The sequence below is a fragment of the Ruditapes philippinarum genome, unplaced genomic scaffold (assembly GCF_026571515.1).
Source record: "Ruditapes philippinarum isolate M1 unplaced genomic scaffold, ASM2657151v2 ctg3128_1_1_1_1, whole genome shotgun sequence".
Taxonomy (NCBI): Eukaryota; Metazoa; Mollusca; class Bivalvia; order Venerida; family Veneridae; genus Ruditapes; species Ruditapes philippinarum.
The window spans coordinates 97,196-111,723 of NW_026866287.1; the positions used below are offsets into that span (position 1 = coordinate 97,196).

At 31.2% G+C, this 14,528-nt stretch overlaps 1 protein-coding gene across 18 annotated transcripts in view; it reads right to left on the bottom strand.

The window, feature by feature from the left end:
* The window catches only part of LOC132731996 (mothers against decapentaplegic homolog 3-like), a 64,965-nt gene that overhangs the window by 32,758 nt on the left and 17,679 nt on the right, over positions 1-14,528 (bottom strand). For all 18 annotated transcript variants that reach the window (XM_060718313.1, XM_060718309.1, XM_060718305.1 and 15 more), the window contains one exon: positions 13,405-13,536. In XM_060718313.1, coding sequence (XP_060574296.1) covers positions 13,405-13,536 — 132 coding nt within the window. The remainder of the gene's footprint in view (positions 1-13,404; positions 13,537-14,528) is intronic.

Genomic DNA, 14,528 nt, shown 5'->3' on the forward strand with positions numbered 1-14,528 from the left:
AATGATGGTGCTGAATTAAGGTCTTTTACTGCCTTATTAGTATTTCCCTGTGCTTTTTGCTTTTCTATTTTGAAGAACTTGTTAAAAGTTTGTGTCAAATTTGAGACTTCTTTTCCCAAAGTATGCCAAAATCACACATATTTCCCCCCAAAAAGGCTGAGGCCAGCCTCTTCCCCAAAAATGATGTTTTGGCCCTGCATTATTAACAGACCTAAAGCTAACACTTGTATAAATCATGACCAAGTATCATTAGACCTTAAGCTAGTACTTGTGTAAGTCATGAAATTGTATTAACTATTAACAGACCCCAATCTAACACACCTGAATGAATCCTAACTCTGTATAAACAGGCCCTAATCTATTACTTGAATAAATCATGCCTCATGATTAAGTATTGGCAGGCTTTCATTTACCTTAATCAAGGCTAAACACCCATAGAACAAAACATCAGAAAGTTGATACTTATATTAATCATACCTCAGTGTTTACAGGCCCTCAGCTTACACTTGTATAAATCATGGCTCAATATTTACATACTGTACATTAAATTGTATAAATCATGGCTTAGCATCAAAAGAATAGCAAAACACTCAGCCTTAAAAAAAAAACATTTTCTACGTTTTTCTAATATTTTTTAGGAGATATTTTCTCACATACAGTATTTAACTGGCACATACTTCCTAATGAAAGCAATTTCTACATTACAAAAATCTAGAGGCATGTCCCTTTAAAGCATCAGTTTTAAGAGATGATATATAACACAGACCAGACAGTTTAACTAATACATTTGTTTTCTATTATATATATCATATATTGTAATGTTACATTAATATATTGACTTGTATAAGATACAATATATTCCAATAACTCATACATTAAAATTCAAACAGATGTAAATAGAACAACTGCTGTAAAATTCATAATACCATGTATATATATATATACAAAATATATACAAAATTTTACATGCAAGATAAAGGTATGGTAACTGACTACTGAATAAATTTCAAAGGTCCCTTGAAAAGCAATGAAAACTAAATTAAAAAGGAGAAAATTGCAGTATAATGGGTTGATTCTGTTCCTGAGACAAACATTTCGCACACTCCCTTATACCAGTTAAGTTCATGATAAAGAATTGGAATCAATCATCATAATTATAGGACCAGAAACACACGTCTTATAGGACCAGAAAAACATGTCTTATAGGACCAGAAAAGAAAAACATGTCTTATAGGACCAGAAACACACGTCTTATAGGACCAGAAAAACATGTCTTATAGGACCAGAAAAACATGTCTTATAGGACCAGAAACACACGTCTTATAGGACCAGAAAACATGTCTTATAAGACCAGAAAAACATGTCTTATAGGACCAGAAAAACATGTCTTATAGGACCAGAAAAGAAAAACATGTCTTATAGGACCAGAAACACACGTCTTATAGGACCAGAAAAACATGTCTTATAGGACCAGAAACACACGTCTTATAGGACCAAAAACCACACGTCTTATAGGACCAGAAAAACATTTCTTATAGGACCAGAAAACATGTCTTATAGGACCAGAAAAACATGTCTTATAGGACCAGAAAAACATGTCTTATAAGACCAGAAAAACACGTCTTATAGGACCAGAAAAACATGTCTTATATAGGACCAGAAAAAACATGTCTTATAGGACCAGAAAAACATGTCATATAGGACCAGAAACACACGTCTTATAGGACCAGAAAAACATGTCTTATAGGACCAGAAAAACTAAGATTGTACTTTAAAATTCTATATTCAGCTTCTGTGACCTAGATTATGAAAAGGGTTGGTACCGTTTGTTTAAACTTGGTTCAGCTTCATGCAAGCAAGTTTCATTAAATCAGGCATCATGGTTTCAGAAATTAAGGTTCAACAGGTGAGCTAAAAAGCCATATAAACAAAAATGTTGTGATGGTTTGGTGAAAGTTTAGATTTTTGGTAATTTTCATAAAATAAAATAAAACAGAAATTTTCAATAGTTTCATCAAATTTGGTAAAAGCCTTTAATTAGCATCTGTTTAATGCAATTAAATTTATGGACCTGAAACACTATATATAATTATAGACTATTAGAAAAATGTCCTCTAAAAAGTGCAAAATAATTAGCAATGTAAATCATATATCTAGATAAGCTTGCACCTGTTAAGATTTCCCCGGGCCTGAAAAACACATAAATGATAATGTTGGCCTTCAATATAGAATCAATAACCTATCAGTCTGCAGCATCTGCTAAATGAATTTACTTAATGAGAAGTGAGAGTTAACATCATCATTTAACATCCATAAAACATCATAAAACATGAAACATTTAACCTATTCACTCATTTTATATTAATAAGATTTGTCCCTAAATTATAAAATTATTTTTAGTATATACAAAAGGTTCTGGGGTAGATTTGGAGGTGTGTTTGTCTATCAACAAGAGAATCAGTATCAATGATGGATACTGGCCAAAATAAAGTTAAAAACATGCCCATACTACAAGGCCATTCTGGAAAATCTATTTTCAACTTGTGACAGTGTCCTTAAAAATTAGTAAGTCACAAATTACCCTAGATATCAGTCATAGTATTTCTAAAACTATCAAATAATGTAACTATTTTGTTTAAAATCATAAAAATGGCTGGTCCACTGATTATATTTAATGTTTGAATCATATGGTGTACTTAATTATTAGTGTGATGAGAAGGGGTATTGGGGAGAATGGGTATTGGGGAGGTGAAGGGTATTGTGGAGGTGAAGTGGTATTGAGGTGAAGAGGGGTTTAGGGGAGGAGAAGGTGTTAAGGGAGTAAGGGGTTTAGGGAAGGAGAAGGGGTTAAGGGGAGGAGAAGGGGTTTAGGGAAGGAGTAAGAGTATTGGGGAGGTAAAGGGGTATTGTGGAGGTGAGGGGGTTTTGGGGAGGAATAGGGGTATTGGGGAGGTGAAGGGGTATTAGGGAGAAGTAGGGGTATTGTGGAGCGGTGAGGGTGTTTTTGGGAGTAGGGGTATTGGGGAGGGTGAAGGGGTATTGGGGAGGTGAGGGTTGTTTTGGGGAGGAGTAGGGGTCATTGGCGAGGTGAAGGGGTATTGTGGAGGTGAGGGTGTTTTGGGGAGGAGTAGGGGTATTGGGGAGGTGAAGGGGTATTGGGGAGGTGAAGGGGTATTGGGGAGGAGTAGGGGTATTGGGAGGTGAAGGGGTATTGGGGAAGTGAGGGGGTAGTAGGGAAGAGTAGGGGTATTGGGGAGGTGAAGGAGTCTGAAACTTTCTACTTCACAGTGAATAGAGTCTTTAAATTTTCTCTAAATGGACCATACAAAATCTTAATATATAGTTACATAATCATACTAGGCAGTAGGGATAATACAGGCTTCTTTAACGTATATCATCATACATAATAACCTATTCATTTAATATCTTAATATAAACTTAAGAAGTTGGATAAGTCTGCTATTACATAATCACCTTAAAGTATAAGTTACCTTTAAGGAGATAACAGAGTTAATAGTACAAATGAGCTGTGTTGGTTTTGTCCTGACACGGCTCAAATATAGAAAATTGTCAAGTCTACAGAGTTCTGCACTTTCCATGGATACAGTATGTAGGTTTCAAGTAATTGAATTTCCTATTTCTTTAATTGTTCCCTCCTTATTTAATGGAATTCTTATGTTATGACAGAGAGAAAATAGTTTCTATTATTTGTGTTTTAAAATGAGATTTATATCTAAATAAACTTTTATTCTGTTAAAAACAGTTTAGACACATTTATATCTAAATAAATTAGGATAAACACATTTTATATGTAAATAAATCTTTATTATAAGTTATTATTCATATATAAATAATAATAAATCCTTATTCTGTTCACTTTAGTTATACATTTGTATGTAACTATAAAAATTTAAACTTAGGAAGTAATATCGGTCTTAGCAGTGTTTATCGGCTATGTAACACCGGTTTGGAGTTTTGATGCAAAGGAATTTACCACGAAGGCCGTTAAGGCCTTCGTGGTTATTTTTTTTGCATCAAAACAACAAATTTATATATTCATAAACCTTTACTCTATTAAATTAAGTTACACATTTATATATTCATAAACCTTTATTCTGTTAAATTAAGTTACACATTTATATATTCATAAACCTTTATTCTGTTAAATTAAGTTACACATTTATATATTCATAAACCTTTATTCTGTTAAATTAAGTTACACATTTATATATTCATAAATCTTTATTCTGTTAAATTAAGTTACACATTTATATATTCATAAACCTTTATTCTGTTAAATTAAGTTACACAATTATATATTCATAAACCTTTATTCTATTAAATTAAGTTATACATTTATATATTCATAAACCTTTATTCTCTTAAATTAAGTTACACATTTATATATTCATAAACCTTTATTGTGTTAAAGGGACTCCACTGAGGTTTTTTGACATGACAGGACTAGAAATAATTTTTTGAGATAATACCGTATTACTCCATTTGATGTAGATCTATACTAATAAGGTATGTGCAAAATTTCAGATCATTAGCTCCCTACGTTTTTCCAGAATATTTATTATAATAGTGAAAAATGACCCAAAATTGAAAAGCGTTTAAACGCTTTTCACTCAAATTGGACTGAGAATAGCACAAACATATAATTTTCAATGTATTTCTTGCATATTTCTTGGTTATATTTTATTTACATTTCTGTTTTAAGTGCTCATGTTTATCTATGTGAAAAATTAAAATTTTATGTTTTTAGGCTTATAAACCTCAGTGGAGTTCCTTTAAATTAAGTTACACATTTATTTATTCATAAACCTATACTGTGTTAAATTAAGTTACAATTTTATATATTCATAAACCTTTACTCTATTAAATTAAGTTACACATTTATATATTCATAAACCTTTATTCTGTTAAATTAAGTTACACATTTATATATTTATAAATCTTTATTCTGTTAAATTAAGCTATACATTTATATATCAATAAACCTTTATTCTGTTTAATAATGTTGCACATGTGTTTTGAAATAAATCTTTATTCTGTTCAACCTAATCACAAATTCATGTCTAAATTTGCTAAACATACCTTAACAAAATAGGAAGCAAAAAATCTCTTGAATATAATAAATACTTTAATAATAACTTTTATTAATAAAAGATGATACCCAGCCATATTGAAATTTTATAATACTCTAACAATATTGATCTTAAATTCTTAATTCAAATTAAAATAACAGTCCTGAATTAGATGAATCATTCATGTGACTGGAAATGGAGACAACAAATCTTACAAAATAAGTCAAAATTTATCTATGTTCTGGTTTCAATAGAATTATATATACATGTAACTGGCTTATAATTTTGGCAGTGATGTCTACTTCCCAATGTTGAGTATGAATTTCACTATTTATTAAATCCTACTACTTAATCTGAAGGTGATATTTAAATAAATATAGAAATAATGCATGCCTTTACATTTACATTAACTTAGATTAAACAATTGTTTAAAAGCTTGTAAAAATTTTGCAGAGAAATTGAATCTAACTATGGACAATGTAACCTAACCTAACCTGCGTCAAAATATGCAAATATAACCAATTACGCTGCTAGTAAAAGTTTAGATATATGACAATAATAAAAGGTAAATTAAACATTTCACTAATGGTTTGTGAATGTTTATACATTTCCTATATTATTGATATATTTTTTCTTTTGGTTCAAATTTTTGAAATATTATATTAACTCATCTAGAGAGATGTGCTCCTTAAAATAAGTTCTTGTTACATTGAATGTTAAATATCAATTTGTAAATTAAATATAATCTATTTGAGAGGCAAGTTTGTAATTTATAAATTCTGTACAATTTGTTATTTCAGTCCTGTCAATTATTCTGATATTCTACTATGTACATATTTCATTTATAAAATAAAACAATACAGTAGTGTACCTAAATATGTATACAATGTTTGTGCCATTGAAATTATGGGATGATAAATATTGTATTATATTGTATTGTATTAGAATATACATTGCTTTGACCTTTTTTATCCTTAATTAATTTCCTATTTTCTCATATTATTTTACATAATTTCAGAGACAAAATGAACATTAGCTGTTTAAACAACATGCATATAAGAGCTGGCTCACATAAACAAATTACTTATTACATATATATACCCTTATTGTTTCTCAATTTAAAACATTTCTTTCCTTCATTACATATTTTACAATATATGTGACTTCTTTCAAACTCCGGCAAAATATTTTTTCAAATCGATACAGCGGCATTATGCATCAAGTCATATGACTTAAACGCATGTCTCTGATTGGCTAATGCAGACTAAAATTTAACCAATAGCAGCTCAACCTGTGTTTAGAATTAACCAACTGCATGTTAGGCAGTTGGAATAAGGCCCTGAAAGTCTCCAGAATTTGGATCATGTGTTAACAAAATGTTCTAGAAGAGCGAATGCCGCAATATATATGATATTTCATTTTCAATTGATACTTTAAGACATGTTAACGCTTCATATTCTGGAAAGAATTTTATATTACTCTTTCTTGAAATTATTTTTCTTCAGTTAAATATTTATACCATATTTCCAGACAGCCTTTAACAATTTCCATTTTTGCAAAATAACATAAAACCATAATTCTGACAAAAATTTTTGAGCCAATAACTTTTGAATTTTATCAGGATTTAAACATATACTTCCAGGCTATATTTCCAGACAAAACAGAAATGAACACCTCGTTTAATCATAATAATTTAAGACAAAACTTCAATTATTCCAACACTGAATAAATCCACTTTACTTCATCTTAGATTTGGATTTTGTCAAAATATAAATATGTGAAAATAAAAATATTTAAACAAAAAATATTTTGGTTTGCCAAAATTTAATTTTCTAGTAAATAAACCACAATGTTTATAATTAACATTACAGAAACTATTTTTTATCAAAGTACAGAATAAGTAGTGTTTTTGTTTGTTTAACTGTTTCAAAAGTTAAGGTCAGTGCTAAGAACTTTCAATTTTATTTTAAGATTTTTATTCAAAATAATTTTTTAATCTATGTAAACTTTTTTTTCTTCAAAGGAATGAATATGCTGCATTATTTTAAGTAAAATTCTTAGAACTTTTATATGTTATATACCAATTTCATGCAAAAGCAAGAGTTACAGGAATAGGATCAAAAACTGAAACTATTCCGTTTACAAATTTTTAGAGTATATTTCAATCTACTTAAGATATTCTGAAACTTATGAAACTTTTTATGAAAAATAACAGATAAAAATACAATTCCAAACCTGCTTTCATTAAAATTCACAAAATTTAAAACTGAATCTGTTTTTATCCATATTTACTGCCTCAAATAACTATTCCCCCGCAGAAAAAAAGGAACAAAACTATGTGAACGGTAAACAATATGTAATTAACTCCGGATTAATGTTATAGGTATCTACCAGCACTATCTATAAGACGTATTATCACTTATTTTCTCCTTAGAAATGGACGATAATGTCTTAAATTTAATTCCGTTTGTCGGCAACAACTTACGAGTGACCGAAACCCGATTTAGTAAAATATACGACACACTATGCCTTTTGAAGGGTGCGTTTTATCTATTCACCAAATTTCCACCAATCAGAAAACAGTATCCGTAAAAATTCTAATTTTCCAAATATCGACAAAAATCTGTGTGCCTGCATTTTGACTGCAGGGCCTACTGCATCAGTAAAAAAAATCCAGACTGTGTCTCAGTTTTTTATACGCAGATTGAAAGACAGACACAGTAATGTACTGGAACCAGTCAACAATGTATGTCTGCTGCTTTCCAGACTGTACTCGGAATCCAATAGTTGACCTATGCGTTACTAAAAATAGCAAAAACTTACCTACTTAATGCATGTAGGTAATATTATTGGTTCCCAGCTCTCCACTTCACCATACTTACTTATATACAGCAAATGAAGAGAGCTGCTATTTATCTACGTATTGATTTTTGCCATCAACTGAGAAAAATACAAGACAAATATACCAAGGTTTCATTGACCCGATCTATATACAAATGTCTACAGTGACACAGCTAAGGAAAAAAAGTTCCGAGAAAAAAAAAAGATCAGAAAAAGCGTTGGAGCACTTATAGAATAATATGTATAAGTTTGTAAATAATACCTGGAAGTGTGATTAATCTGATTTGAAACACTAATTTTAAAATATATACAGATAAAAACCTCACATATGTGCCAATAGTAATTCCATTTTCACTTGTTCTTCACCCTGTTATACTAAAATAGATTCTTCCTTCCACTACATTAGACTGTTCTATTTCAAAATGAAAGGGATTATCATATACGTTAGATGAATTTTGTTTCCAGGAAAATTGCTGGATATTAAAAATAACCTTAATTGTAACAGTTGGCTATGAGAACTTAAGTCTGTAAGGTTCTTTTAATTTGGAAAAAAAAGTAAAAGAAAAACTGTATTGGTTTTTTCCATGGAGGTGGGGGAAGGGGTTGAACTTGTTAGCAGAATATTTTTGTGTCTAGAACCCAGCAACTTTACAATCATTATATAATGACGCAGAAATGTAACCAGCAAATTTTTTCTTTCTTTCTTTTTTTTTTTGGTTTCGAATTAAGTATCAACACTGTTATGACAACCTAACTGATCTTTACTGATAGAGGACATGGCTTACAAGCATCTCATTGTAGCACAAGTAGGCACCTTACTAAAACTATCAACTTTCTGTGAGATAAAGTTTGATTGCTTCTTTAAACAAATACATGACACAATTCAAACAAGATGAAATTATATAAGCCTAGCTTAACAAGGTTTTGGGTTTTTTTAATTTCAAGTGTGGCTTTTTTCTTTTTCTTTATAGCTGATTATTGCTGAAATTGGTAATTACTAGATATACACTTATCAAGGAATGGAACACCAAGGTGTGACCAGAAATGTGTTCACATCGGCATTATAAAACCATACAAACTAGAACTTTTTATCAACAGAATTTCCGAGTCCTATGAAATATCTAAATCACCCTACAGAGCATCATAAATGAAATAATATATTAACAGCAAATGCAACAGAAGTATCATCAGAGTATATTCCACTAAAAGTTCATCTTGCACTGCTACAGGTGATAGTAGGTGTGCCATGGTTAAATGTCTACTTCTAAATAAAGGGTTCAGTGTCCGTATGACAAAGTTAACACCTCGGACTTATGTAATCGAAGGATTGCTGTCCCCACTGGTTTAGACCCAGTTTTGGGCAAGCTGTTTTATCCTAGAACAAAAACATTCAATGCTTAGTACTAGTTGGTTCCAGTAATAAGTGCAAGATTTTTTTCAATAAGCTTATAGCTTATACACAAAGGAACTAAAATAAATTTGTATAACTAAATAAAGGGATTACACATACAAATTACACATACAAATCCAACTTGGTTCAAGACCATGTTCTCTGTATGAAAGTCCAGTTCTACGTCAGTTACAAAAGTTGACCGGAACTTTTATCACAATTAAACTAAATTGATTAAATCTATCCTGGGGTGCAGTATTATTGTCTGGTGTCATATTAGTCTTGTGAGAAATTGTGTTACATTATGAGAAAATATATAAGTTCATGCTTAAATATACATTTCAGCAAATTCCAAAAAAAGAATGAGGTTTAGGAGTTGCTGTTTAAAGAGATTGTGGACAACAACAGACAATGAATGATAGACACACCACTATCACAAAAGCTCAACTCTGAGCACTTAGTGCTTAGGTGAGCTAATAAACAACATTTTACGTAAGAAATCTCAACAAGCCACCATTAACAATAATACGCTTAGCAAAAAATAGAAATAAAATGTTTTGGTAAAAATGAAAAAACATGGCGGTAAGAATAACATATCTAAAAGGCTTTATATAAGATCAAGTGCACTATACATACAGGTAGGTAGATGCACTATTAATTATTCAACTGGCAAAGAGCTCAATAAGACTTTCACAATGAATAGGTCATGTTTAAAAAGAGTAACTACAATTCTTCTAGGTATTTTATCAGCACCTAAAATTGAGCAATAACAAGTTTTCCTGTCAATTTGCCTTCAGCTTTCATGTATGCTTATGTTTGATCTGTGAAAATATTGATAAAAGAGAGGGAAAAAATAGTTTATTTTTCAACAGCTCCCCCTGGTGTCATCAATAATATAAGGGAGACTACTGGCATATTGTCTGTTTTCAACACAAGTAATCAAAAAACAATTTTCTCTTTGAGTATTGTGTGTCACCCTGTTCTACTTTATGTCCAGGACACAAGAAAAACTTTTATTATGGATATTTATGTCCAGGACACAAGAAATTTTTATTGTGGTTATTTTTCTTTCTTAAAGTCATGTCAAAACAGGACCAAGTTTAAATTATACTACATGCATCTTTTTAAGCACTGATACACACATTGGTGGTGACCTACCAAAGTCTTAAAATCCAAATTAATTGTATATAGCTCAATCCCATCATAATAGCTCACCTTGACAATGTTGTGCCCAGGTGAGCTTCAAATATATCTTACTGTATTAGAAACTTAAAATTTTAATTAAATAAACAGTTTACAACATTTCAACATTTTAATTACACACCTATTACAACCCTTATTTTTAGAATTTCTTAAAGGCCCGTTATGCCCCAGAAAAGCTCTTTTAATTTCATTATTGGGCCAACTTACTGAACCATCTTTTTCTTCTGTTGCTTTTTAGGTTTTAATATTTATAGTGATTTAAGTAAATTGTGTGGAAGTCAAAGTATTAATACATGTATTTGGTTTACATTTTGCTGCTTATTTGACCACGTATATCACATTTAGTGCTACTTTCTTCATATAACAAGTATCTAACATTAACATTCATATTTTCCCTTTCTAAAGAAGTTAATATTCCTTCGTTTGAGACATGTGCCTTTAAAATTAATATTTATTAAATAAACAAAATAAAAATATGACAAATATTAATTTCACTGGAAGCAATGATTTGCACAAAATTCTTCAATAATATATATACATTGTATATATTAGCTAAATTATGATGAAAAATATAATATATTGCAATAATTCATTTTCCTAAGTTTAATCAATAAGCAAGAGCTGTCAACAAGATATTGTGCTCAACTTTTCTCAGTGACATATAGTAAAACAAAAGCCTGGATTTTGTAGGAATTAGCAAAGAAAAAGATTTATAAATAAACAAAAAGTTTTTTTTTGTGTTTAGTATACACACATGCTCACTGCCGAGATTCTTGTCAGAAAAAGGTACCCATTCACTAAATTATGTAAGGAAAAATTGCTAAAAATATTAACTTGTTAACTGACAGTTGTGAAACTTGACAGATTAATGACTTTTTGTTATTGCAAAAGTAAAATGTTGGCTAATGAAGTTAAAAAATATTGAACTTACAAATAAAAATTTATCAAATATATATAAAAATATATATAAATGCAAGACCTTGACCTTGACCCCAGTGACACCAAATTTGATCTAAAGTTAGAGGACCACCTAAGGTATGATCCTAGACAATATGAAGGTCATTGGCCCAAAATAAAGGCTGTATAAGTGTGAAGTGTAAAAATCTTGTGTTAGGACAGATGACCTTGACCTTGGGACTCCCAACTCTAGACCATCCAAGGTATGTTCCCTCCTAATATGGGAGATATCATTAACATTTATAAATAAAATTGCTATGAGGAATTTAAGATACATCTAACTTCCAGAATAAGTTAACCATGCCAGGGTTCTATTTTCAAAGTGTTAAAAAAAAGGAAAATAACTTCGGAAAAATGATGGCATAATTGTATTATCGTTTATAGCGATATCATGTACTTTGTATTAATAAATATCAGTGTGTAAATTATAAAGCCATAATTACTGGTACAACTTTAGATATATATCTAACTTGCGGGTTTTGGATAATGGCACATTATGCCTCAGAAACAAATAAATTTTCCATTCTTTAGGAAAGGAAAATATGTTAACATTTCAATAATGGTTTTTAGCAAATTAGATGCTTATCACCTGAAGAATGTAGCACTGAATGTAAATTATTTGTCAAGTCTGTTTTACAGTTACTGCAGATTTCTGTCCTCTCTATGTTAAAATAATACAGTAATTTCCCAGTTTAACTTGTGACTTCCCTGTGCCCCATATTGTTATAATAATACAGTGATTTCCCAGTTTGACTTGTGACTATCCTGTGCCCCATATTGTTATAATAATACAGTGATTTCCCAGTTTAACTTGTGACTTTCCTGTGCCCCATATTGTTAAGATAATACAGTGATTTCCCAGTTTAACTTGTGACTTTCCTGTGCCCCATATTGTTAAAATAATACAGTGATTTCCCAGTTTAACTTGTGACTTTCCTGTGCCCCATATTGTTAAGACAATACAGTGATTTCCCAGTTTAACTTGTGACTTTCCTGTGTCCCATATTGTTAAGACACTACAGTGATTTCCCAGTTTAACTTGTGACTTCCCTGTGCCCATATTGTTAAACAATACAGTGATTTCCCAGTTTAACTTGTGATTTTCCTGTGCCCCAATTTTGTTAAGACACTACAGTGATTTCCCAGTTTAACTTGTGACTTTCCTGTGTCCCATATTGTTCAGACAATACAGTGATTTCCCAGTTTAACTTGTGACTTTCCTGTGCCCCATATTGTTAAAATAATACAGTGATTTCCCAGTTTAACTTGTGACTTTCCTGTGCCCCAAATTGTTAAGACAATACAGTGATTTCCCAGTTTAACTTGTGACTTTCCTATGTCCCATATTGTTCAGACAATACAGTGATTTCCCAGTTTAACTTGTGACTTTCCTGTGCCCCATATTGTTAAGACAATACAGTGATTTCCCAGTTTAACTTGTGACTTTCCAGTGCCCCATATTGTTAAGATAATACAGTGATTTCCCAGTTTAATTTGTGACTTTCCTGTGCCCCATATTGTTAAAATAATACAGTGATTTCCCAGTTTAACTTGTGACTTTCCTGTGCCCCAAATTGTTAAGACACTACAGTGATTTCCCAGTTTAACTTGTGACTTCCCTGTGCCCCATATTGTTAAGACAATACAGTGATTTCCCAGTTTAACTTGTGATTTTCCTGTGCCCCAATTTTGTTAAGACAATACAGTGATTTCCCAGTTTAACTTGTGACTTTCCTGTGCCACATATTGTTAAGATAATACGTTGATTTCTCAGTTTAACTTGTGAACAAAGATTTCCTGTGTCCCTTTATGTCAAAAAGATACAATGATTTCCATGTTTAACATTTGAAGCCACCAGTGCCCCTCTATGATCTTTAGAAACACCACTGGGCTTCTTACAATCTTTTTTTGCTATAAACATACCTGGTATTGAAAAGTTTTCACTAAGGCCTGTGGGAAATTCTGTGTTTTCTGGTACAGTTGTGGCGTAATTCTCCAGCTCTGGTAATTTATTTGGTATTTCTGTACTTCTAGGTACCATCACTGGTGGTAAGGCTGAAAAAAAAATCATTTGAATGTTTAGCTTGTTCAAAGTTTATTTCAGTCATTAACCAGATTACTATCTAAACCTGCAGACCGTTAAGGAACAAGTATTACATGATCCTATGCCAGTACTAACTTAGTGGCTAACTTCTCCATATATACATGATGATGATTGCTGATCAACTTGTATTACAAGTGTTAATTACAAAGTCATGTACTTACAGTCTTTGTATGTATTTCTGTGTGTGATAATATTAAATATTTTGCATGTAGCATCAATTCGTTCTACAAAAGTTATAATTAATCATGACAGTCAGGTCTATTTGAAAGACCCTGGTTAGGGTCAATTTTGACCTGAACGTCATGATTAATATAACTTTTGTAGAACAAATTGATGCTACATGCAAAATATTTAAGGCTTACTCTCAGGGCGATGTATAAGTTTTACACATTAAGTTATGCATTTCCTATATTTCAAAATTTATAAATCAAGTGACCCAGAGGCAGGATTAATACCAGTTTTGTACAGGCAAACAGGCATTGCTACATGCTAAATATTTAAGTTCTTGGCATTGTACTTTCACAAGATAAGACAGAAATGTGTAGTTAACTATTGTAGAGGACTACCTGAGGATTATTTCTGTGAAATTTGATCAAAATCCATCAAATGGTTAAAGAAGAGATGTTGTGTAAAGAAATTGTGGATATTAACAACAATGCTCACACTGCCATGACAAAAGCTCATCTCTGAGTTAGCTAAGTGTTTAGCTTTATGCTCTTGTTCTTGTAACAGAGCATCTGAACACTGAAACATTCCTATATCTGACACCAGATGACATGTTCCTATATCTGACACCAGATGACATGTTCCTAGATCTGACACCAGATGACATGTTCCTATATCTGACACCAATTGGCATGTTCCTATATCTTACATCAGATGGCATGTTCCTATATCTGACACCAGATGACATGTTCATATATCTGACATCAGATGACATGTT